Source organism: Rhipicephalus sanguineus, chromosome 10, assembly GCF_013339695.2.
Source record: "Rhipicephalus sanguineus isolate Rsan-2018 chromosome 10, BIME_Rsan_1.4, whole genome shotgun sequence".
Lineage (NCBI taxonomy): Eukaryota > Metazoa > Arthropoda > Arachnida > Ixodida > Ixodidae > Rhipicephalus > Rhipicephalus sanguineus.
In genome coordinates, this window is record NC_051185.1 from 37,317,817 (window position 1) to 37,344,494 (window position 26,678).

Consider the following 26,678-nt stretch of genomic DNA (forward strand, 5'->3'; position numbering starts at 1 on the left):
GACACACGCTTCTCATCGTCTGGCGTTGGCCAGTCAAGACCGGCGTCTCCCGCTTCAAACCCAATCTGCAGCTGGCGAACGCCGAAGGGGCATCCGGCCATTGACCTCGACTCGCCCCACGCTTCTGTCCACCCGAGTGAGCATCTACCACACCTCTAGCCGTTGGCGTCTGCGTGAGTGCGTCTGTGCCTTGCCTTCACAGTCCCCGCTACAACGGTGACACTGTCTTTTTCTCTTGTCCTTGTCTTCTGTGAACTGTTCGTGTCTTTTAACGCTTTCCTATTCTTGTTAACTCTTTTGCGCTTGCATTTTCTGTACCTCTTTCCCTCGCTCTCTTTATTTCTGCTGTGTAAATATATTGAGTTTTTGTTAGTTTGTGTGCACAAATGGTCTCGTCGTCTCCTTTCTTGATGACGGTTATGTCATCGCCCAATACACGAACCTACACGAGAGCGCATTAATTGAATAGCCTCGTGACAAATTGGCGTCCGCGACAGGACGAGACCGTTTGTGACACTCTACTGGTGTTCAGAAATAGAGAGAAAAGATGAGCAGGGCAGATTTAGAAGAGTTGGGAAGGCGCATGGGTCTAGAAGGCGAGGAACTGGTGGCATGGTGCGAGGAACGCAAGAGGTGGATTCGCGCAGAGATCGCGCACTTGCACATCACAACAGTAAAAGCGTCTTATTTATTATCTATTTCACTGACTTCAATGTTGTAGCTGACAGTTACAGATATTTGTGGTTTCCTTATTAAAAAGCTTGAGTCTTCTGTACATGGTACACAACTTAAGAAGAAGCTTTTTTTTTTTTTGAGGAGTGCTGTCAAGCAATGTCGAGAACAATGCAAATACTGACCTTTACAAGTTGAACGTCGATCCTCAACACACTGGCAAGCTGAGAGAAAAAAAAGGGGGGGAAAAAAGGACAGGCGTCAATTACATTGCTCTGCAAGTGAGCCGCAAACTTCATTTTCAAGCAACAAGTGTGACATTATGTTGGGAACACAGCATAGTGCAAACACGCAGTTAGTAATCCACCATCAATTACTGTCAAAATACAGCAGGAAGGCCCACAAACAAATTGATTGCGAATACATCTATGAGCAGTTAATAATACCAGCTCGTTTCTGATAAAGGGAAATAAGCATTCCAGTCTCACTTTATTTTATTGCTACTTTGGTATTCTTTCTTTTTTTTAATAGTGAACCACTTTATACACGGAGTGAAGGACACCACACGATCATGTAGACTAACCTAACATAGCACTTTCAGCTTCAAATGACAGTCCTAGTGAAGTTCTCTCTTCGTCTTATTCGCATTGTACCTCTTTTGAATGTCAGTTAATACTGTCTGTCAAGAATTTTGCATTATAGCGCTCGCACTTTCAAGATCCTTGGAAACGGACAATAGAAAAGCAGATTTTTCAGGTTCGTCAAGTTCCTGCACGTCTTCTTCTGACACGATCTATAAGCTGAAGAGCGAAAAAAATATTTTTCCAGTACAGGAACAAAAGTGAATGTGGTTTCAGCTGCTGCAACTTGACAATGAATTATGAAAGTCATGACATGGACAGATAAACCACGATGACAGAATAATGTCAATAGATTATGGCCATGACATGACAACCAGAACAACTGCTCCGAAGACAATAATGACAACCGCAACTACAAAAATTGGTCACTTGACTGTGATGGAAGGGGTACTGTCTAAATCTAAACGGCACATGAAGTTGTCGTTTTATTTTGCCGCTGCAACGAAGACATGATGGCAGTATTGTTTGACACAGCTAGCAGATAGTTGCACCGAGAGCCGACAGATCTAGCTAATACACTGCGGCAAAATGCAGTCGAAATTAAACATGCCATCAATTAAAAAGCGCAAAAGAGAATTCAAGGAAAGTGGAACAATTAACAAATTTTAACTGACTCAAGACGTCGTGTTCGTACTCACCTCTGAAAGCGGGGTGTTCCCATCTATAGAAACAAATATTTTGTACAGCAGCGTCTCAAAATAATCTCCTAGTACTCTGTTCATCACAAAACCTTCCAGAGGAGGCACTGCAAATACATATTTTAAAAAAAATGGTGAGACATGAACAGAGCTACCAGTGACATGATAAAAAACAGATATGTGTTTTCATGCGCAAAACCCGCACTGTATTGCTCAAGTACAAAATAACACTGCCAACACAAAAATGTTTTGAAATTCAGCTATACAGCAAATATCAAAGAATAAATTACTTAGTAGTCGTGAAGCCATGCCTAAAAGCGGTATTCGTGCAGCCACACACTACTGTGAAATCATCTTGTTGAGGTTGGCAATGTTGAATTTAAATTCTTATTAGCGTACACTTACCGAATGCAAAAAAACCTGTTTCATATTCTCGTTTCGACTGTATTGTGCAATTTATTAATTGCCAACTCACCTGAAACACAGTCATGGTCATCGAGGGGGACATCGATGTATACCAAACCCTTCAGGTAGAGACCTGAAAGAGTAGTGTTGGAAATCGGCACAAATGTCAATAACACAGCGCTGTGTACTATCACACACAGATGTGTGCGTGAAGTGTTTTCCCAGCAATGTGAAGGACGCTATAGCAAAAAAATTTGCAGAACCACCCAAGTCTTTTTAGACAGCACTGAATGTGAAGGCATGGAGTTTCTGGGTGCGACAACAAAATTGATATTCATACTACTTCGACGCCCACGTCATGCGACATTATGACATGATGTCATCATGTGACTACATGACATCATCATAGCGTCGCCACTTTTTCCACCATGTCATCATGATGTCATTACATAATATATAATTGAATGTGTGCGATTACATCATCGCAGTACAAAATGTGTTGTGTGATGATTTCATCACACATTACATTACATTATGTATTACATTATTCATTGCATTACTATAACAGCAAATAGCCAGGATTAGCCAACTGTTGGCCAGCAATATCCAGTACTGTTATTATGCGAGTAAGTAAGGTAGGCTTCAGATTAGGCTTCACATGAACTGTACACTTTCTTTTTAATATTGAATAAATTCTTAGAATACATTTCATCTTGATTACAGTTTCACACGATAGTCTGCATGTTCTACTTTTCTACACTACACACCTATTTCCTAAATTTGGCCAGGAAAATCTTTCTCTTAATTCTGACCCAATAACTGCTTCTGAAGCCTCAATTTACTCTCTACAGAATGATTCACATTTAAAACATTTCACAAGCAAACCACGAAAGACACGCACTTCTCACATCTTCCGCTTTCAGTGTTCCTGCCCTCTGTGGTCCGTCGTCGATGACTTTGTCGATCACAGCCTTCTCAGCTGTTGAGACAACCTGTGGTCGAAGAGTTGAACAAAAAAAAAGCACTTCGTAAATAAAACGAGCGTCCATTTAATAATATCTGGGTTTAACGTCCCAAAACCATGATATGGTTATGAGAGACACCGTAGTGGAGGGCTCCGGATATTTCGACCACCTGAGGTTCTTTAACGTGCACCTAAAACGAGCATCCATTTAGAAATGTGGACCAGCACACGCTCCTTTGTTACTACAACACAGTCTGATTGGAGTTTAAGATAAGACACAACTTTCGTATTTCCCCGCAAGTCCCTATTCCTGACAACTTGCAAGCTCGGTGCATTTAAGTTTTGCATCTTGCATCTTTCTCTTACAGCAAGTAAAATCACTTATTCTTATTTCTCTCCTAGCTTGTTTGCTCAGTGATTCAATTCTAAAACTAAATCCATCCCGGTGAACAAAATCTTAGAAATTATCTGTTAGCTTTATCAGAAGTACAACTTGACTAACATAAACAGGATTCAAGAAGCACTGCGCAAACTGCTTAGCTTATCAATGAACAGGCTAAGCAGAATTCATCTTTCAGGTGGCTTAAAGCACTGGCTTCTTACAGTGCCCCTCAAAAACCTGTTTCATTTTGCAAATACAGATATTGAGGTCGTAAGAGAGCAAGAGAGAAAGAATAAGATCCAACTAAAAAATCACCATTTGAGGGAATAAGACATGAGTATGATCTCGCTTGTTAAAAGTTCTTTCGGTGAATTTCCCCTAGAGGAACTGTAGTGGTGCGCGAAGTATTAATAGAGTGAGGCAGAGGCATAGTAAATAATCAAATTTATCCCTTTATTACGTTGTTATAGAAGTGGATAGTTAACATAAGCAACACTAACCAACAATCAGTAATCAGTACTAGCCAGAGCCAGCAAATACCAGCCAGTGCTGGAATTTTGGGAGTACGTAAATATGATACGCTTCACACAAACTATACCTTTAGTGTGGAGCACTTTATGGGCCCAGGCTTTCGTACGCTGTCATCGCTTGGCGTAATGCAGGCAAAACCACGTATAAAAATAGAAAAATAGAAGAAGCGAGAAATAGAAAGAGAGAGAAGGGAAGAGAAAAAATAGGCAGAAAAATAGAAACTTCCTTCAGGCTGGGCACCACTAGTGCGAAGGTGGCTTAGTATTTTTCAAGATTAATTAATGCGCTATTGTACTTTGTGATGATTACGATCGTTTGTACATCCCACTTTCATTGCTAGAGATTTTTTTTCACAGTTTTAGCTCTAAGAATGCTGTTTTTTATGCTAACCCAAAGACTGCTTCTCGAACTCCAGTTTCACTTTGTGTAGAATGCTTAGTGTTATAGTATCTGAAAACAAATGTCACAGGAGCAAGAAACGGTTGTGCCAACCTTGATGTCATCCTCTGTGACGTAGCCGACGTTGATGTACCACCAAGGCTCGATGGGAATGTCTGACACCGGCTTCGTGGGCAGAAGGTCGCGTACTGACTTTCTTCGCACCGTAAAGAACTTCTACCTCGAAAAAAGAAACAAAAGAGAGGCATCGCCTCAGATAAGAGCAAAAACCATAGCAACCAAAGAGCAAAAAGGCACAGGTTGTTTTCAGTGGAATTTGGCCTCACAACCACAGTTGCTTCATTCCTCCCCACCCCCACTCCCCCCCCCTCCACCGGTGACTTGACCTTTCATCAACTTTCATTTCCCGTTTCCTTGTAATCTGTACTTTTCAGTTCACCTCCTGTCTCATAAGAGCACAGGCAAAAGCCTCTGCTCTCATGAGACACAAGGTGCTGCACTATGATCAGCCCATCTTTTGCCAGGTGACAGTGTCGTGATGACATCGCCAGATGACGTCACGAACTTCAGCAATTTATGACGTCACGATAATGTCACAACGTTGCGTAGCTGATGACTCTATGTGACATTATGTGTGACATTTCATGTGACAATGCCGTGATGACATCATCAGATGACGTCTCAAACTGCAGCGACTTATGATGTCACGATAATGTCACAACATTTTGTCGCCAATGACATTATGTGACATTCTTTGTGACAATGTCGTGAAGACATCATTGGATGACATCACAAACTTGAGCGATTTATGACGTCATGACAATGTCACAACATGATGTCACTGATGACTATGTGATCATGACTTTATGGGAAGCAGAGTACACCGTATTTTTTTTACCCATGAGACATATAAGGATTGCCTCGATAACCGTCAATTTCACATGTCTGCTGGCTTTGTGTGGTTGTAAGAAACGAAAAAGCTAAGCTTTTGTAAACGTGTTCTCTTACGGGTTTCAAGTTGGTTCATATTAAAAAAATAAAATGGATCTCTAAAATAGAAAACAGAGAGATGCATAAAACTAAGACACTGGTGGTCTGTCAGAGTAACAGAATAGATAGATGTCAAGGAAATAAAAACAAAATCAAGCATAACAAAGTATCAGGTCATGTGATCAAATTAGGAAATTAGTAAGCACAGGTTGGGTTCAGTTAGTACAAGGCAGGAGTACTTGAAGATCTCCAAGAGAGGCTTTGATTCCACAGTAAACAAAAAGCATGATAACGAAGATAATAACAGGTTATCTCCCCGTGTATCGATACAATCATAGCATGCTGATGTCTTCTGATTGTTTACAAAGATCAAAAACACTGCGCCATATGGTCTCTTTTTAGAATTTATTTCCATGGCTCCTTTAACAGGCTATCTGTTTAATACACACATGCATTTATGACTAGTGTAAAGAAATATTGTAAATACTTACGCGTGACAACTCAAGTGCTCTGTTCAAGTACTAAAGCAAGTGCAAGGAAAAATTTTCAGTAAACTGGCATTAAGTTAGCATCAGAAACACTCGAATGAAATGGACATAAATAGCATTAAGCTACTGTCTAGAAGTGTACATGCTTGCAGAGATACACTTAAACCTCGATAAAACGAACACGGATACAACGACTTATCGGTTATAACGAAGTAAATGAAGAATAGTCTTGTAATAAATACAGTGTTACAAATAAACGGTTATAACTAATTTTCGGATATAACGAAGTTATTTTCGTTACAGATGTGACTTTGTTATAACGAGGTTTGAGTGTAATAAGCCTGCTTCCCAATGAACGAGTGAGAAAGATTCTGCAACAAATGCAAGAGATGTCTGCCAAGCAGTACGACTACTACGGTAAGATGATAACATAAAAGTCTGAAACAACGTTACATCAAATTAAGCAAGGCATTCAGCCTATACCTTTTTTTGTACATATTGTTTTATAATTTTGTCGCATACGTGAGCAGCAATAGAACTGTCCAGTTTTCGTTGCATTACCTATTAAAGGTGAAAACGAGAATAGGAGTGGAGGAGTCATCACCAATCAACTTAAAATTGGAGAAGTCATCTTAGCGGAGAAATTTCTCGCGGTCATGGCCCAATCATAAATGGGGTCTTACAGGAAGTATGTAAACTGTACACCAATTGTTTTTTTTTCTTTATACAGTCGAGCCCGACTATATCGAACCCGTTTATATCAAATTATCCCGTATATCGAACAATTTCTAAACACGGTAAATTTACATTGAGAATATATAGCAAAAGTTACTGTTACATCGAACGAAAATAGCAACGACAACCGATATATCAAACTCCATGTGCCTCAAAAGTGCCCCAACAAGTTGGCTTTCCCTCGCGGTGGTGGGGAAAACTGCCGGCGCCACCCTAGAAAAAGTGGTTTAGACCCGGTTGTGCACGGGCGAACACCCCCCTGCAAGAAATGATCCTGGCCCGCTCGCAGCGCTTACAGCCAATCAGAGGCCGTCGTGCTTTCTCCGAGGTAAAGAGGCGGTAGAAGTGAGCGCCATTTTTTCTTTCTTTATGCTTGTGTGCCTGCTGCTGCCTGTTTTCCTCGAGTCCTCATTCAGCGTGGTCCATGCTGGTGGTGTGTTGCCTGTTGGTGCTCTGTGAACCTTCGTGTCGGCAGGGAGCTTAAGATCGACTTGCTCGGAGCTCTTTCTATGTTGAGTAGATCGTGGGCAGATGTCACGAAAGAGACGATCCAGAACTGCTTTAGGCGTGCCGGCTTCCGCATGCCTGGTGATGACACCCCAAATTCCGATGACAGCACTGAAAACACTGCAGGTGTTTCCGCCGAAGTTTGGCGCGAGCTGGCAGAGTTCCCGGGAGCTATCGACGGATCGACATTCGACGAGTTCGTCAGTGCGGACGATGATGTCGCCATCATGGGTGAGCTACAAGATGAGGACTACGTTGCAGACGTCGTGCCGACCACGAGCCAAAGCGACAACAATAAGGAAATTGACGATGGCCCATTGCCTACATCCTCCGAAGTGATTAGTGCACTTGCGTTGGTCCGGCGCTATTGCGTGAATGTGGAAGGTTGCAGCCTCAGCTGCTCCGACTCGTTGGACAACGTGGAGGCGTGTGTGCTGTCGCAGGCAGCGAAGTCGTTGACACAGAAGAAAATCAAGGACTATTTTTGTTCCAAAGTAGGGCACGCAAGTAAGCCACCATATTAATAAAGTACTTTTCTTATTGTTATGTGCCTTTGTGTCAAAATCCTATAGCGGGCCTATATCGAATTATGCCATATATCGAACTAATAAACGTTTTTTGGCGAGTTCGATATACCCGGGTTCGACTGTATAGGCTTGTTGCTTCATTTCACTGTCAAATACAAACATGCTAATGGGCTCTGACAGCATTCACTTTGATTTTGCCCCACTCAGTTTACAAGGTGCCAATGAGAAACAATGAAGGCTCGAGTTGAGAGACAGTCATAACCGGGACTCACCTTTGACGACCTGCATCGGTTCATCAGGTCAATGTATTGGTTCCGGCCTATGCCAAGCAATCTTAAGCCTGTAATGACAAACAGTGCACATTATGTGTGTGGCTGTGAACAATGTTTCAAGGGCACCAAATGGACATGCTGAACTAAGTTACAGTGCACTGTAAGATACCGCGCTAGCAAGCAGTGACTTGAACTTGCATAGCCATTATGGTAGTTAAGCAGCTATAGCATTGTGCTATTAAGCATGATGATGCGGGTTGAATTCCCGGCCACGGTGACCAAATTTTGATGGCAGTGAAATGCAAAGACCCCGCCTCCTTCCAATGTAGTCGGATGTATCTGCATTTTAAGAAACCCCAGCTCGTCAAAATTAATCCTGAACCTCATCCCTTTCCCCTTTGTGTGCCAACAGTCATTGTGTGCGTCATTATTGGTACATTTAACCCCGCAATCTAATTTAATTTCACCACCTTTATATCGAAGCAATACCCCCTCACGATGCCCATCACTTTTTCATTCATTATTCTCAATAACACTCAGTTCGTGCAATTGAGAATGAGCTTACGTTGCTGTGTTTACATTTCGTATGTCGAGTGATCTTACATTACCGACAATGCACCACTTACAGTGCTGTCGATAGCTACTCGATAGCACTACCTGTACCAATGGTGGTCTGCAAATAATACTAGATAGTGCACTATCAATTACACTATCAAACAGTTTAGTAATGACTGGACTGCTGACAGTATCAACAGTACTACCAACAGTTTTGCATCACCAGTATGAGTAGGTCATATCAAAACAAAATATGAAAGTAGAGTAACTAACACTGTGACATCGTGAAGAATTACAGGCAAGCGTAACAAAAGACGATGCGATGAACATGGTCATGACATGTTCGTCCCATTAGTGCTTGTACATCACATTAGTGATAACATAGTGATTCTCCCTGAGTGACTTTCACTTGTGCAAACAGAGAAACCGAGAAGCAATGAAACCACTTACAATCAGCAGCAGTAAAATTGGGCAATGAATCATAGCTTCTTTCCTGCTCCATGAGGTCCTGCAATGAGAAGATTCCAAATGTAGTATTAGACAGATATCATCACTATCATATTCGTTTACACGGCAAGACAAAGACTTCTCTTAGTCATCTCTTTTACCATGTATTACCCTGTGAATTACCCTTTGTATTACCCCTGTTTCGAGCTAGCTGATTTTCAAGTTATGTCCACAAACTTCATAACCTTTTCCCTTTCGTTCACTAACGTACCAAGATGAGTATTGAAAACTGACAAACTACTACTTGCATGTGCAGGATAAGGTAAACGAAACATGTAGACTATTTAATTAGCTTCATATCTGCAGCAAATGGAACCCTTGATTGGCCATATCAGCACACACGGGCAGTGCTGAAAAAGTCATGTAGAGCAGCAAAATCAGTTTTAAAAAAAAGTAGGCTGAAAAGGCATGATGATTACTGTACTACTGCTTATTCAAATGTGCCTCGTTTTGCTTGTTTCTTGCCATTTAAGTAATGACTTTTATGTTTCTCCTTTAGAATGTTCATTTTCCAATAGAATCTCGTGCTTTGTTACAACAGTAATTTCCTCATACTGTCATGTTTACCACATTTAACTTTAGTGTTCTTGTCTGTTTATGATTACTAAAGGCCCTTCTGATATTATGCCTTAAGCAGTGTCTTAACCCTTTGAGATGCACTGTACACAATTGTGTACACCACTTGTTTTTGCTAGTTATGCCGACTAGTGGCTAGATAAAAGTAAGATACATTGAGGTTTGGATGTATTGAACCTCCTGCCTAATTAACGTGCCTTCATTTAACCTCATTTTGCAGTGTACTGTTGCACATGATCACTTTGCAGAAGACACTACAATGTTTGACGAGTCATTCGATGTGCCGCTTTACACGAGCCATGTCAAGAGTATATAATCTTTCTCTGCTTGTAATGCACACAACCAGAAACAAATTTGCACTATGTTTCTACCCTGACATTCGGTTCTGTTTGCGCAAAAACAGAATATGCCCGACTTCCGGATATACAGGTGTTTGCTCAAAATTTAATTTAGATGAATTCCTATAAAACCCATAAATCAACACATTATGATGTATTTGTTGCAATAGAATATTGAATGCCTTGAAATGATGTGTACAAGTTTGACGCATTTACAGACAGTTGCTCATAATAGCGTCTCAAAAGGTTAAACTACTTTCCCTTCCGAAGCGCTAGCAAAACCAGCAGTCAGCATGCCAAAAGTGTCACGTCAGCGCCTTCAGACATACCCCAACGACTTACCTGCATAATGGAAATGTAATACTGGAAGGGGGTGATACGCATTCTCGTGACAATGTAGTTGGACAGGTGGTATGGGTACAGCATCAGGTGACTGCGGCTGTACTGCAGCACACTGTCATAGTAGGACTTTTCATCCCGGTGATACGTTCGCACTGGTGGTGAAGAGAAGTAGGGAAGAAGAGTGCACCGAATCACTCACCAAGCCTACACGCAGGCACCAATTAGCTAAGTGATAACCCATAGAATATTCGTCGCACAACAAATACGTCTTTGCATCACCGACTCAATCAGAACTCCCAATGTCCATAATCTTCAAAGGTTACAAGACGGAAAAAAACAACGGACGTTAGAAAGCAGTAAACAGCACGAGCGTGAAAGAATCGAATAGACAAGACGCAACACAACATGCAGTTTCTTAAATCGGCAAAGCGAAAGTCAACTGGCCAAACTCTCCCGCACGGCAAGTCGCTTTGACTGCAAAGCTGACAGCGTACTATCAGACAGGGGACGTTTACGATTTCAAACAAGAGTACGCGAGCTTTTGCTTCGCCGGGGTCAAGGCTTATCACAGCTTTCATACAAACGTCCCAAGCAGTTGATAACAAGGCGAGGACACTTTCTCCGCCTTTGCGGTTTTGTGTGGCACTGCCTTCGCAAAACAGAGGCACGCATGCACACTCGCACACGACGTGACATAGCGCTACCTGTGTTACAATGCAACAGGACCAGTTTAAGGAAAAGTAACACTTCAGCACATCTGTGGTACCTGAAAACAACACACTATTCACCACAAAGGAGCACAGCTTACCCAGGTTTCCACGGAACCGCAACTGGTTTTTGATGCTATACTGGAAGACGGCCTTTTCAAACTCCTTTTCCGAATTTCCAAGCAACTGTTTGAAGAACATCGGAGGAAGCCAGTAAGTGTACAGATAATTTTTGTTTACAAGCATGTTGTTACGTTATGAGAGCAGGTTGTACTTGTTCTTACATTGGTCATGACAAAGCACTAGCACAAAATTAAGGAACGAGCAGGATAGTTGAGACAATTAACACAAGCACTTGTGTTCATTCCTTCCTCCTGATAACCTATTCTAATTTTGCACTGTTGCTCTGTTGGGATGTTATTCTACCGCATATTTTGAGCAAAAAGGAAAAAAAGACACTGTTATTTCGTTTTGAAGCTAAACTGACAGGCGGGCACCACATACGCGTTCTTCAAACTCCAAGGCAATAGCATTTTTTTTTCTTTTTCATTCATTCGCACAATTCAATAAAGTGTGTGCCGCTCTTGTTTCAATCGGGCTGAGAGGGTAAAACACTCATCTCTCGAACAGCTTGTATTACAAGCCGTAGTTTAATTTAGACGTCTAGCAGAAACTTCGCCTAGTCAACTCTACTCGAAAGCAAATTAATAACAAATAAATAAGTTCGAAGAATTGCGTTGATGACGAGCGGCACTTGATAAACACATGTTCTAGATGATCGCTAAGTTAATAAGAACAACATGCAAAGGTGAAATAATCTTGATCAGTACAGACACGGCCTTGGTGAATCACAAACATATATATACTACAGCTGCCGTGTTTACACTATTTCGTCTGCTAAACAAAACATCCTCGTCGGATTTCATGCTTCGCGGAACATCAACAACCCCGTGGATCATCCATTCATTCCTTCTTTACACGCACATCTGATGTGAAGAAGTTTCTGATGACTGCTTTAGGTTTCTATGAGCAGCGGCATTCGTTACGTCGTTTAAGCTTTCAGTTGGTACTCATCCAAACCACGTGCTTGGGTAGGTCCCAATTGCGAAGCTGTTCATGACAGATGACAATCTTCACTTTGTTAGTAGATGCGATAGACATATCCCCACATTTTATTTCTCGGGTTGGAGCAAATCGGAAACCACGTTTTCGGCCAACTCGAAGGGAAAGCAAGATAAAGAAATGAAGATCTGTAAACCACAGACAATCGCACGTTAAGATAGAGGAAAAGGGGTTTCCGCACGTCAGCACTGCTAGCGACAAAGCTAAAACCATGAAACACAATCGAAGAAACGGTAATTTGAGCAGAGAGATCATGAAACAGCTGACACCGTACTTACCCGCTTCGCGCTGTCGGGCAGCTTGTTCCAGTGACAGTTCCTGCTGATAAAACTTTCGATGTCTGCATTCATGGCTACGTGGAAGGGAATAAACAGAACAGGACCTATAACGAGGGCCCGGACGGCCCCAACATAAGGGTAGGGGGTTGAGACGCGAAAGCTGCTTCAACCACTTGCCAAGCTACAGCAGACAAAATGCTGAGCGGCCATGTTTGTCCGATGACGCCGGCGATGCCGCTTTTCGTAGAGCGGGCGTAGTTTCGTTTTGTTTTGTTTTTGTGATTTAAACAACTTCCCCGTCGTGACATAGTTTCGCGCGTTGCGCAGGGGTACGGACGTTTCAGGGACGTGCATCAGCGGACTTCGAAATGGATCCAGTGAGTCGTTCTTACAATCAACGCGGTTCTTTTACTCGCTCTCGCTACCTGAGGGTCGCGGTCGCCAAAAACGACGCGTCCACGCAGGTTAGACGAGGTTGTGCTACTTTCGGTTCCTGCTTTGGGACAGCGCGCAAAAAAAGTTAGCGCCCCGCCCCTGTGCTCGCTTCGTTTCGCTGTAAACAAACAACGCACGCTCGGATTTCATACGAATGTTCTCGTGTTGATTTCCGTCGCAGTTTTTCTCGTTTTTTGCGCAGCCAGCAGAATATTTGCACTGCGATGGATTATTAGACTCGATCGCATCGCCTGTAAATTCCTATTAAAAAAAGCTAAATTCGTTATCACAATTTTCGAAACACCAGTCGATTCATTTTAATGTAATTACCGTACTATGAACACCGGTCGATATATATAACTTTTTTTTTTCTTTGCAGAAAAGCGCTCTTCATCTTCTAGACGCTTTACTCATCATATTTTGTCCCCGTATGGGACACTTACGCAGAGAAAACAGTTACAACAGTTCATGGCTAATGATGCGCTGTGATAACGCAGTACTTAATTGGAGCATTATTGAAAGAGTTTCGCGTCATCGTTGGGCCTGAGTCATTTATCTATAAGGGATACTAATGAGAAAAATATATGAGGCATGCACAAGCTTTTAGCCGTAGAACTGTGTCGAGCTCGAAATGTGCGGGAATTTTAAAATTCGTATTTGTCAAACTCGTGTCGGAAATGTCAGAGAATAACGTGAGAATGTGGCCTTCGACTGTTAAATTAGAGCAAATTTATTTTCAAGTCGGCTCGTAATGTTATACCGTTGAATTTAATTATTATATTTAACACTACCCCAACGAGCTTGAATCCTGAACCTTTTGGCGCTTCTGGAGAATAATAATAATAATAATAATAATAATAATAATAATAATAATAATATAATAATAATAATAATAATAATAATAATAATAATAATAATAATACATGTAAATAATTAAACTACTAACTATGACAATTAAGATTAGACATTATAAATGTTCATTCCTACAAAATGTTCTCACTGCACGCAACTACACCAAATAAACCACACCCCGATAAGATTGCAATCTACGATCGAATAACAACACGTATGTTTGTGGCAGCGTCAAATCCTTTTCAGGTTAACACCAACGCTTTTCTTTTATGCGGTTCCTTTCACTAGTGCGATTTAATGTTTACATCTTGTCAACAGCTCGATCTGGGCGAGAAAGCTGATACACAGCGTTAAAAGTAAATCCTCCACTTAATTGCAGCGGGACGAAAGTGCAGTTATATGCCCTTATGAGTGAATTATAATGGTGTACGTATTCGTATAAGAGTTATATACTGTGTAACACCCCTAAGAAAACGTTACTCATCCATACTCTTATAACGCCATTATGAGGGAATAATGGTGTACGTGTTTGTATTAGGGTGTGAGCGTGTAACACCCCTAGATAGTAAAGAATATGACTTTTAAGGGCTTGTTTCTTAGACACAATATTAACGAGAACCAACAACAAACGCCTTTGCTTAATATACAAACCAAATATGGTATTGAAACAATAAACGATACCCTCAGAATAATTTTTCTGACGAGCCCCACCAAGACGACATTCTGCGAAATTCGGAAGGCTCTCACGTGACCAAAACTTTTTTTTTCTCTCCAAAATGTTCTAGCAATTTACTGCTTTCAATGCACTAAATGAGCACAATTTTTTTTCGAGTACATTTGAGATGGTCGCCGAAATGGCTGGGACGTTTGGCGTGGAATGACCCAACTTGAAGTTGCAACTTCAAGGTTGCAACTTCAAGGTTGCTACCTTGAAGAAGACCAGACCGATTGTAGAAACGTTGACTCCAGCGACGTATTCCAAGGATTTTTCGTCGTTTGTGTTAGGGTGTCATACGTGAGTGTGTAACACCCCTAAGAAAGAGTTACGCACCTCCATGTTCTTATAACACCCTCATGGGGGAATTTTAATGGTGTACATATTAATTCTTATTAGGGTTTTATGTATGTGAGTGCAACACCTTCATGTTCATGAGTGTCGCACATTCTCATACAGGCGTATAATTAAGAAGAATGTACTTAATGCTCAAGTATACGTACGCATGCACTATATAGTGGATGCAGCATTTAAAAGGCTACATCTAAAAAGATGAACACCGACTCAGGGAAAAAAGTTTCCAACGTTTGGGCATTGTCTTGTCCCTGAAAAGTTATAACTGCCGCCCATCTTTTGTGGCTTTACTGCTGCGCTGTGCGAGATCACACAGCTGTCACGTTAGAAAAAAAGGCTCAATTGATTTTCCACTTGTGTTCAAGGCGTGCAAGGCGTGCAACACCACATGACAACAACATATCAAGACGTGCAAACATCCAGTGGCGCAAATAACGGGGGGGGGGGGGGTCAGGGGGGTCCTGACCCCCCTTCTGTTCAGGCTGGGGGGGGACACCCCTTGCAAGTGTCCCCCCCCCCCTTGAGATTTATCCTTCAAAAATAATATTTGGATTTCTTGGCAGTAAGGGTTGCGTACTCTCCGTAAAAGCAACTCTGAAATCTGAAGTCCTTCACTATAGCTCTTGAGTACGAGCTTTCCGAAGTTACTTCTTACGTTCCGCAATTGTTTATTATGCTGGGCTTTGAAATGCGAAGTAAACAAAAAATCGCTGATCATCTACCATTATTCATCTCAACGATTTCTCGGAAGCCATTCACAATGAAGTGTAAGTGCAACTGCTCGACTGTTATTGTGTTACTTTAAAAGAATCGCCGGTGAACATAAAAATGCTTTACAAGAAAGATTCCAGGGGTAAATCGCGGGAGGCTATGAGCGGGTAGAGGCGAAGTTAAAAAAAAATGTACCTTTACGCGTTGTCACAAGAAAACGCTAACACTTTTACTTCATGGTCCAGCCCAAACGACATATCTAAAAATATGCTAGAGCCTACCTACGAGTTACTCTTAAAAACCAACTTCGCCATGCAACGTACGCGTATACTATCGGCTGCACAAGCTCGTTTCTTTTTCTAAATTTCATTTGAAAGCATGATTTTAATTTTTATTTAAATAAAACTAAAGCATATTTAAAAACAAAATGGCCGCCGTTGCCAGGTGTGTCCCCCCTTGTAATTTTCCTAGATTTACACCACTGCAAACAACACATGACTTTTCAAGTGCTTGCTGGCCACACTTTGGTGCACTCCCCCAGCAAGGGTGTACGCTTTGGAAGCTTGATAGAGGAGTATACAAGTAAAAGTACTCTTAAGGGGGTGTAACACTTATAAAGGCCCCCTAAATGACCTCCGCCGTCTTTTCGGCGCCAATTCGTGACGCCAGCGGTCTATCCACGTGACGTCATGACGAACTAAGCTCTCGATTGGTCCGTATACGAGAGATATCAGTTGTGAATTGTCTCCTACGCCGCTTAGTCGCACGCCCGTTCTGCCTTGCCTCGTATGAAAACCGTGCGCGATCAACTGATTTCAATTCGTTTTGTGCGATGTCGACTGCGCAAGCGGAGATAACAGCGTGAAGCGGAAAAGCGCGAAATCCTAATAGGCTCAACGCTTAGTGCAAACATTGTCTTATGAAGAAATAAGTGGCGAGGAGGAAATAGCGATTGTAGGAAGGGCAGCGCAGGCGAGAAAGAAACCACTGTCTCGTCTTTGAACTCGGAGTGATTTAGGGGTCTTTTAGGTAGTTGCACCCAAATGCTATAGGTGCATTTGCGTGTTATTTCGGCACAATAACCGTTGTTCGTCCTGTGTGCCGTTCTCATTCTGATGTATACGTGAGTCACACTGCTGTCACTTCTCGAGGAGTGGATGTACACCTTCTCCATTTTCATCCGTCAACAGTGATGCGCATCAGTACATATACTAAAGTAGGCACTGAGAAAAAAAATGCGTCTGCTTGTTGTCCTTCACGAAGATTTATTACCTCGGCGTCCGATTTTTAACACAAGTCCGCAGAAGAGAGCTTAAGGAGGACACACTAGTACGCGTATCGTGGTGAGTGATTCCGTAAGTCAAGTCCCGCGGAAAATATGTACTTAGCAATGTAATTTAAATTGTATTCAGCAAGTGCTGAGGCCTTGTACTTAGCAATGTAATTTAAATTCTATTGAGTAACTGCTGAGGCCTTATTACGTTTCTCTATCCTTATTACACCACGCTCTGAGAAAAAAAAAAGGTGTCCTTTGACTCTTTTTTGCTACACATGTGCACAGGCGTGCTGCGCAGGGTTCCCCTTCGGCGGGGGGGGGGGGGGGGGGAGTTCATCGCGGCGCCCCCCTTCCTATTAGGTCAATGTATGGGGCAGACTTTACGTCGCCCCCTTCTCAGGTGACTATAGGGGGGAGGGCGCCCACCTGCCTTCCCCCCCCCCCCCCCCCCGTGCGCGCGCCTATGCACATGTGACTCTCACATGTATAACTCTCTTAGAGAAACACGAGAAACTCTCTTTTGCAAAGTCGTGTATCCCACCACTATCCTAAAGAAAGTCAACGTTGCAGTCACATGTGCAGCGAAAGAGTCAAAGGACACCTTCTTTTCTTAGAGTGCAGGGCCCAGCCGTATGTACATTGAGCTCTTTAGCTAAAATTTTTGTTAAAGCAACTTTCAGCCAATCTTGACGCTATGTATCATTGGTGAAGAAGACCTGCCAAACAGCAAGTTTGAGTACGTATACTGCGTACGTTGAGTCCGCAAAGATGGCGTTGCGAACGCAAAAACGCCGCGAACTGTGCGCATGAGCAGAAGTCCTGCGCACGTGCTCTATGCGAAACGTAGAGCTTTTACTTACAATTGGAAATCTTTAGTGAATTCGGCCCGGATTATTTTTGTATTTTCTTTCTTTTACCACATGGTGGAAGGCTACTTGGTGGAAAATGATTTCATTTACAACGAAGGTGGATAGGTCCAAGAGGGGGAAAGAATTTTAGTCAGTCGACTGAATCCTGCACGAAGCTACAAATGAAACCCGTATAAGTTTCGTGTAGCTTCGTTATACAGACGGGAGGATAATGGTTTTCTTCCTTTCGTAATGTGCGCGCTGCCTAATTACCTCAACTTGAGTTCGCATCCGCAATTTGGTTGCCGCATGAACAATATCTCGTTCACACGTTAGAAGCCGCTCAGGACAGAGCCTGCCGCTTCATTGCGCAATAATTGAAGCTGCCCATCTACCATAACAAAAGTTAATGGGACGCTAAAGTGAAACATCATCTCAGTTTAGAAAGATAAATCATTCTTTCATAACTCTACTGTCATTAACTTCGCCATCATAGGTTAATTATAACTGAAGAGAAAAGAATGTGAAAGTTTCAAGTTTGAATTTCGCGCTGGAGCTTTTGAGCACGTGAGCGTAAGTGTGACGTCACGAATTGCAAAGGATTTTTGCGTATTCCGGCCACATTAGTTCGATTAAGTTTTCTGACCTCATGACACGTACAACGTAAACGATTTCAGCCACGAACGGTTACATATAGGCCCTAGCAGACGCCGTCAAAATCAACGACGTCACGGTGAGCTGGTGCAGGAATTCGAAGGTGGCGTCGGCACCTGCATTTTAGTTTTGCGTGTATTCTCGCGTAATAAGCGTCTTCTCGCTGTAAATATGCGGTGCTTTCGGAACTGTGAAACTGCAATTTACGAACACGAGAAAAAAAACATCGTTTTTTTCTTTAGCGTTTGTTTCAACGTGATCTTCGGGAAACGTAGCTTGCATTGACGTCACCGTGACCGACATCTTGGGGTACCAGCTGGTTGAGACACTGCGTGAACTTTTGCTCGAACGCGCGGGGCAAGAAACGGTGGCGGCTCCACACCAGATTAGTGCCGGTGCCCCCAAGCATCTTTCATACCCTTGTAAGACAGGGACCACAGAAAGAGGACGGGACGTGCGCTTTCTGTGGTCCCTGTCTTGTCAGCGCTATGGCTTCAATGAACGTAACAGACCAACTAGCCCAAAAGTCTATCCTTTCATACCCAAACCTTCGCGTTCCTTTGTGTTCCCCCTTGACGCGGTTGGCGAACAAAAGAAAGCGGGGAGAGCACAAAAGAACGCGGGGACCGAACGACTGGCTGTCCTCCTCTGGACTGACACTCTCTAATGAGATAAATAAGTCACGGTGACAGCCATCTTGGGGTACCAGCGCAGAGAACCTGTCTGTGACGTCAAGTGACGGGTGGCGACTTCAGTTTTCACCCGCGTGCTACGAATTGTTGTTTTAAGTGTATAACACTTTATGGGCCCGACTTGTCGTCCATCCACTGTCTCATGTCGCATGGTCACGCAGTGGTCAATACAGGCCTAAAACGAAGCTAACAATGCTCAAAACCAATGCAAAATAAACTATCAAGGTCTAAAATAATATAAACTACAGAAATAACCTAGAATTCTTCGCAATATTTTACCTAAAATCGCTAAAAACTCCTACGAAACATCCGGCCGATACCCGCGCCGCGCGAGAGAGGGCGCCACCGCTTCGGCAAGCGCGCGGTTGCCAAGGAAATCGCTGGGTAGCCTGTGCTATGCACTTCGTCAGGTTTCACGCTAGTGGAGCTGCATTAAGCGCATGATTTAGAGCTACACCGAGACCTACATAGTAATGACATACGCGCAGCAATTTTTGTGTCTATTTCTTTTCCGCCGCAGTGCGCCCCGTGCGCCCTTTCAGTTAATTATTCGTAGTCGACGTTTGTGTTGTACTGATCTGTTCTCTTGTATCCTGCACGCCAACTTCTTTCATCATGTCTCAATCTGCTGCGCCCGCTTTGTATGTGCACGCATGCGCGCGACGGCAACAGGCGTAATAAAACGGGTAGGCTTTTAAAAGTCAACAGCGCGGGACTTTTTATGGCCTCAAACGAAGAGAAATGACATATATTATACCGGTGCAATAAAGTTTTGACAGGAGCTATAGCACGGACGTACGTGCGACAGAGTGTTTTGAAAGGGCGATGCATGCGACAGGCCAGCGCACACATGGAAGCCGTCGCCATCGAGACTTGTACGCATTCCTTTTTATAACATTCTCTGCTCATTACTGAGTAAACCATGACGTTTGCGTTAGACATGTAGCGTAATCTCAAAAGCCATGACCCTTATAGACAACTTAGTGCGTCAGGTGCAAGTAAAACATACGATCGCCGAACCGCGTCGCAATTAATGACGCCGCAGCAGTGGCGCGAAGCTTTCTGTGCCGTAGTTTCGTTCCGTTTCTGGACGTTGCTCGGGATGCATGAGCGCTTGAGTAATGCTGTTACGTACCAGTTTTGCATGTTATATTCTAGCCGTCACCTAGCGCAAGAACAGCATGGCGCGCGGCTTCGCTTGCACGTGCAGTGCTGTCAAGGGGCAAAACATGCAGTACAGGTGGCGTAATTATGTTGAAATTCGGGCTGTCCCCTACGCAGTGTGCCACGCATCGGGGTCTTCTCGCTTACTGTTCCCGTCAGGGGCGTAGCGAAGGGGGGGAGGGGATTCAACCCCCCCTCCTGGAAATTTTCAATTTTGCTTGCGTATATATACACGCACACATACAAACGCACACACGAACATACATAAGGTATGGTTGAAACCCCCCCCCCCCCCCCCCCCGAAAAAATTTCTGGCTACGCCCCTGGTAGACTGCATGACTCGAGATCCCTTTGCCGGCTGCCACTCGGTTATGTCCGCACTGTAACAATACCACTAAACTTACGAGTAGCGTAAATTCACAGTGAACTATAGCGACCGCATACACTTTGTAAGCATGCCCCGAATCAAACCAGGACAGACTACAAAGAAGAGACGAGACAAAAAGTGGCGCAGTCTTATTCTGTAAGGTACCTGGATATTTCTTTCTAAGTTCGAAAGCTTACCCTTAGGCATAATATATTTACAAATAAGTAAATAAGTTCTACTCGTTGCGAGTTGATTTCTGTAGGCATTTAACAGTAGAAATTAAAAAGTGAGTTAGCAAGTTATGTACAGTCAGAATGCTCAGTTTCGAAATATGCGATTTAAATATTTGCGACGAAAGGCGTCCGTGCTCCGTTTCATATTGTCCTGCGCTGCTAAAGACGTTTCAATAGAAAGAAGAAGAAGAAAAAACTAAGCGAAACAACAGTGAATATTGCGGCAAGCGGGACGGTGCTCATCCCGAAGCTGGCACGTGGCTGTCCATAGTTTCGAAATTCGTTCCTAGTCAAAGAGCTTTGAGAACTCGAACGCTTCAGTCGAATACTGATATACAGAGTTAACTTGCGCCAAGTATAAATTTTAATTTCGTGCACTCTAAAGAAATGCTGCAAAAAATTAAACAGCAGCTACATTGCCATAGACGAAATATTCCACATTCTGAACAAACGTTACAACTTTTCTATAGAATATTTTTCGTTAGATTTACTATTGTAACGGTTAATGAAGCAGTCTTTGTTAATTACCCAGCTTGTTGGATTTGCAGTTATCTTAGCATGGATGAAATATTCCGATGTTTAAGAACAAGTGCCACATCTTTTGCATTGAAGATTTTTCGCTAGTTATTAATTTAAAAGTTAATTAAGCAATCTTTGTTAACTATCCGGCTTGGCCAGCTGGAACAAAAATTTGACGTGCTGTATACTGCTCAGAACAATACTGGGCCTATTCGACAAGCATAGCACGTGTTTTTCTTTTTTTTAATACTAGGCGCAAGTTGGCTGGAACACGTACCATGTGCTACATATGCTAATGACTGTTTTGCTCCACGCTTGCAGGAACAGGACATGCTTCACGAAAATTCGGCGTCCTGCCATCTCGCACTACTCACGCTGCTGGTATGCGGCGTCGTCGTCCTGAGATGCCTCTCGACCGAGCCGGAGGACGACGCGTCGAATCGTGTCGAAGATCAAGATGTCGAAGAACAGGGGGAAACCCTGGTTATAGACACCGCTAACGGTCGGGTCAGAGGATTCATCGCGCAGTCGCCCCTGGGAAAAACAGTTCGCGTATTTTACGGAATACCGTACGCCAAGCCTCCCACTGGTGAACGCAGGTTCGACCGCACAGAGAGTGTCGAACCGTGGACGGACGTCTTCGACGCCACGGTGAAGCCCAACTCTTGTTTCCAAGTGTTGGACACGCAGTACGGGAACTTCAGCGGGAGCGTCATGTGGAACGCCAACACTGAAATGAGCGAGGACTGCCTCAAGCTCAACGTTTGGACGCCCGGTACGTCTTCGTCGTCCGGGGGACGTCCGCTAGCTGTTCTTGTCTGGCTCTATGGCGGCGGCTTCTACAGTGGCACTTCCACGCTCGACGTGTACGACGCCCGGACGCTGGTCTCCGAGGAAAACGTCGTCGTGGTTTCGATGAACTACCGCATCACGTCTCTCGGGTTCCTCTCCTTCGGCAACGAGACGCTTCCCGGAAACGCCGGACTCTACGACCAGTACCTGGCCCTCAAGTGGGTCCGGGACAACGTCGCGGCCTTCGGAGGCGACCCGAATAGGGTGACCCTGTTCGGCGAAAGCGCCGGCGCCGTCAGCGTGGGCCTGCACATCTTGTCGCCACTCTCAGAATCCCTCTTTCACAGGGTCATACTTCAAAGCGGGTCTCCCACGGCGCCCTGGGGCTTCCAGGACAGGGACAGGGCTCGGAAATCGGCTAGGAGACTGGCTACGGCGTTGCGAGCCCCGGACGGCTTGGATCAAGAGACACTGGACAGCCTCCGTTGTGAGAGGCCCGAAGACATCGTGAACAATGAAACGAACAGTGGAGGTGTGGTCGACTTTCCGTTCGTACCCGTTGTGGACGGCGTCTTCTTGCGAGACACACCTCAGGCGTTGATGGACAAGAGTTCATTCGCGAGGAACATTAGCGTGATGCTGGGTTCCAACCTAAACGAAGGTTCCTGGTTCTTGCAGTACTTCTTCGGTCTTCCGGTGACAGAGGAGACGCCGGAAGTCACGAAAGAAAACTTCACGGCCGCTTTGGAGGCGTTGGATCCGTCTCTGGAACACGTGCCCATCGCCGAGATCCTGAAGATGTACACGGAAGGTACGATTCCGTCGACGGCAACGGAGATATTGAAGGCCCTGGACTTGATCGTAGGTGACTATCACTTCACGTGTCCCGCAGTGCGGTGGGCGGGCGCCTTCGCGCGTGCCAGGATACCGGTGTACCAGTACGTGTTCGCGCGCAGGTCTTCGCGTAACCCGTGGCCCCAGTGGACGGGCGTGATGCACGGTGAGGAGGTGCCGTTCGTGTTCGGCGAGCCACTCAACGACACGCACTGTTACAGCGAAGAAGACAAGGTCTTGAGCCGTCGAATCATGCGGTACTGGGCCAACTTCGCTAAGACCGGGTGAGTAGACGCGTGCCACTCGATTGTGCGGTGCACTCCCTAAGGTTCATTTTTACATGCGCTTCCGCTGAACCTCGATATATCGAAAAAAGTCACAGTTTCGAGGCAGCGGCGAAGCAATTGAATGCGACAGCAACTCATTGGCATGTTATACGAAATAAGGCTGGATCTAGCGTAACTACGAAACGGTGGCGTATGGGAATACGGCCGTTCCAGCGAGCGAAGCGGTTTTCGCCGAGAGCGTGTCGCAATAAAAGGACGCGCACGCTTCCCGCGTAAAGCGAAGTAAATGTAAAATTATATAGCAGAAAACTGGACGAGTTGGTTTGATTGAGTTGACATATTAGCCGCGCCAAAATTACATCGAAGAACGGACTGAACAAAGAAACGCCCGTCGCCTCAACGTCGTGCGATCTGTCCGTTTTCTGAGAGCTGCTAGACGTTAAATCTGAAATTTTCATCGCCGGTGCCAGCGTGTAAAGAATGTTCGCTTATAAGGAATGTCGGATACAACGAAGTCATTTTCATGCTAGTTGCGACTTTGTTTACTTTCAACAAATCTCGGCTCTGCAGGGGTTAGTGCGCTCCACAGAGTTCCTAGGAAAGCATTCATGATGGGTATCGTTGAAGGAAAGCAAATGTACAATCTTCGTGTCTGCGGAGGTTTTCTTATGTGTGTGGAGAAACTTATTTGGTTTTATTTTTCTAAGTTAATGAGCAACCAATCAGCTTTATAAACGTTCCAACCAAATGGCTGCGTTGCGTTTATATAGCTGTGTATTTTAATTGCAACATGAAAATCACTTATTTGCAAAGACAAAACAGCTGGTGCGCTCCGAGTTATCTGTACTAGTCGTTTTCGTTGGAAACTATATAATGTAAAATACGAATTCAGTTTAGATTGCTGAATTATTATTTGACACCTTTATTGCCGTTAACTATGCCATCATTGGTTCGTTATTAAAATTAAAGATATTATCCAAATTTTATTTTTTAATTTCGTGCCAAAACCTCAGTGCCTGAATGCCAGTGTGACATCACGAATCTCAAACAATTTTTTTTTCGAATTTTGGCGATACTGGTGGTATGCAAGAGCTCGTATTATGCCACCATACTTGTATGCACGAAGACTGCGCAGGTGATTTCGACAACACGAAGTTGGTTGACCATTATTGTGCACGCTTAAAATTAAACTTTTTGAACCAATCATACATAGTTCTGCTGACTTCCATTTACAACTGAGCTCAGGGGCGTAGGCAGAAATGTTTTTCGCGGGGGAGGGGGCGCACCTCCATGATCTGAAGTGGCGGCAGGGCAGGCAGATATATGTGGTTGATTGTCATTTTGTGCTGTGTATGCCATGGGGAAAAACATATCGGGGGGAAGGGGGGGGGGGGCACGGGCCCGTGTGCCCCCCCCCCCCCCCCCCCCTAGCTTCGCCACTGACTGAGCTATAATTGACATCCTGCTGTATACCTACAGGAACCCCAACCTGTCAGAAGACGGATCATCGGAATCAATTACCAATTGGCCCGAGCGCACGGACTCAAAGCGACATCTGGTGCTGGATGTGAACGAAAGCGTCGGGTGGGCGCATCGTCAGGCCTACTGCGACTTCTGGGAGAATGTACGACGCAACAGAACCCCTCCGGTGCCGTCGTGTTGAGAAGGGCTCTGGGACCACGTAGCAATTTGTGTATATATATACGCCCCAGGCCCGTAGCCAGCCCGGCCCCCCCCCCCCCCCGTAATTTTGGTGAAGTAGGTGTTTTTACCAAAAATAAATAATGAAAATAGGAAATAGGTGTTTCTCTCAAATAGTCAAGGTTTTCAGCAAGTGCCCCCCCCCCCCCCCCCCGACAAAAATTCCTGGCTACGGGCCTGATACGCCCACATACAACACACGCATCAACATTCATAAAGGGTAGTTAGGCCACCCCCACCCCCGCAACCCTGAAAAATATTTCTGGCTACGCTCCCTGCATGTAGCAAACGTTATTCTGTGTAAAAAGTGCCTACATACTGACGGATTACCCGCGTTGCTTATCGGTGCCAAATTTGAAGATACTCAAGCGCCACGCAGTTGGGAAACAAGGTAATGTTTTTTGCCACATGCTTTCTGTAGTTTGCACATAATTTGTTAACATATAATATAGATTAATTAATCTACTTCTCAAATATATAATCAGAGCAGAAGCATCGCAGTGACGAAAACTTCAGGCAATTCTGAAAAATTTCTTTCACTCTGTGTGCTCCCCGAATGTCACATAGGTATTTATGTAATACGCATAAGTTTACGCACGTACATAAAGAGAGAGGCGATTAATTGGACGTTTCGGCCGGACACCAGCCTTGAGAAAGGCTGGTCCCCGGCCGAAACGTCCAATTAATTGCCTCTCTGTGTTTTTGTACGTGCACCTGCACTTCATATTATATATATTTTTTATGCTAGTTACGCAGGACACCAGCGAAAATGAACGTGGCGTGCAGTTACAACTCAACTGTCACCTTCTGTCGTCGTCGGAGCATCTCGGCATCGGAGCCCAAGTGGCTTAATTACAGCAATAAAACTAATTAAGTTTGTCGAGCGAAATATTCCGAGCCTCACACCAGCGATGTCATTAGCCACTGGCAGCCAGGGGGGGGGGAGTAATAATAAGCAATAATGCCGGGGGAACCCCCCCCCCTCCCACCAATTTTTCAGTTTTGCATGTGTATATGCATACACGCACATACCCCACGAAAAAAAAAATTCTGGCTACGCTACTGTCATTTAGCGTCGTTCTGCAATTCGGTGTACAGAACATGTGCGGAAAAAGTGTCACTTTCCCGTGCGCCGGCATGCAGACAGATTCGCAGTTTGGAAGCGGGCAGTCCCAAAGGCCGACAGAGCGATACAGCGAGAATTCGGCCATCCGTGAAAAAACATTTTGACACAAGGTAAATGTACCGAACCCGTTCAAGTGCTGCAAAGGTTTTGCGTGCGTGTTATTTTCTTCTGTTTTATTTATTATACTTTCATCTACTATAAAGAGCAACGCCGCGATGCTCACCTTGTGTATTTAATCACGGGCTACGCAGTTACAAAGCGCATTCTGCTATCGGGCTGCACACACTGCAAAAATGCGTGAATCGTGCTAATAGAAAGCACTGTATGACAGCTGCAAAGTCAGATAACTAGTAAATGGGATATTTGAGGGCTGCTGGTTAATATACAACTTGACACAGATATATGTAAAGCAGGCTCACACTTGTGTTCAGCACAGTGCGCTTGCGTTCAAAGGTAGTACCTAGGCAACTTGTTGCAGCTCTGTAAGGAGCGTGTTGCAGAAATTGGCTACGTCAAACATGTGAAGAATTGACAATATCAGT

The 26,678-nt window shown here is 44.1% G+C and overlaps 2 protein-coding genes across 4 annotated transcripts in view; one reads left to right on the forward strand and one right to left on the reverse strand.

Moving 5' to 3' along the window:
- Positions 1–12,822, reverse strand: part of LOC119371671 (protein FAM91A1) — a 29,783-nt gene extending 16,961 nt beyond the window's left edge. Inside the window, exons 1-10 of the mRNA XM_037642115.2 lie at positions 12,577–12,822; positions 11,278–11,362; positions 10,470–10,621; positions 9,157–9,214; positions 8,152–8,219; positions 4,726–4,848; positions 3,258–3,348; positions 2,427–2,489; positions 1,952–2,058; positions 858–896 (exon numbers count right to left, since the gene is read on the reverse strand). Of these exons, the coding sequence (XP_037498043.1) occupies positions 858–896; positions 1,952–2,058; positions 2,427–2,489; positions 3,258–3,348; positions 4,726–4,848; positions 8,152–8,219; positions 9,157–9,214; positions 10,470–10,621; positions 11,278–11,362; positions 12,577–12,648 (858 nt within the window). The 5' untranslated portion in view covers positions 12,649–12,822. The remainder of the gene's footprint in view (positions 1–857; positions 897–1,951; positions 2,059–2,426; positions 2,490–3,257; positions 3,349–4,725; positions 4,849–8,151; positions 8,220–9,156; positions 9,215–10,469; positions 10,622–11,277; positions 11,363–12,576) is intronic.
- LOC119371672 (acetylcholinesterase) lies at positions 1–24,975 on the forward strand. 3 transcript variants are annotated; one of them, XM_037642117.2, is made up of 4 exons: positions 1–136; positions 6,414–6,527; positions 21,718–23,306; positions 24,789–24,975. In XM_037642117.2, exons 3-4 carry the CDS (start codon positions 21,727–21,729, stop codon positions 24,970–24,972), a joined length of 1,764 nt encoding a protein of 587 aa, XP_037498045.1. In that variant the 5' UTR covers positions 1–136; positions 6,414–6,527; positions 21,718–21,726; the 3' UTR covers positions 24,973–24,975. The 3 variants fall into 3 exon arrangements, with proteins under 3 accessions (XP_037498045.1, XP_037498046.1, XP_037498044.1); XM_037642118.2 differs by lacking the exons at positions 1–136; positions 6,414–6,527 and adding an exon at positions 11,264–11,389; XM_037642116.2 differs by lacking the exons at positions 1–136; positions 6,414–6,527 and adding an exon at positions 12,883–12,953.
- The last annotated feature ends 1,703 nt before the right edge of the window (positions 24,976–26,678 follow it).

Coding starts and splice junctions, on each gene's coding strand:
- LOC119371672 (XM_037642116.2), top strand. Junction 23,307..24,788: donor GCCAACTTCGCTAAGACCGG/GTGAGTAGACGC, acceptor GTATACCTACAG/GAACCCCAACCTGTCAGAAG.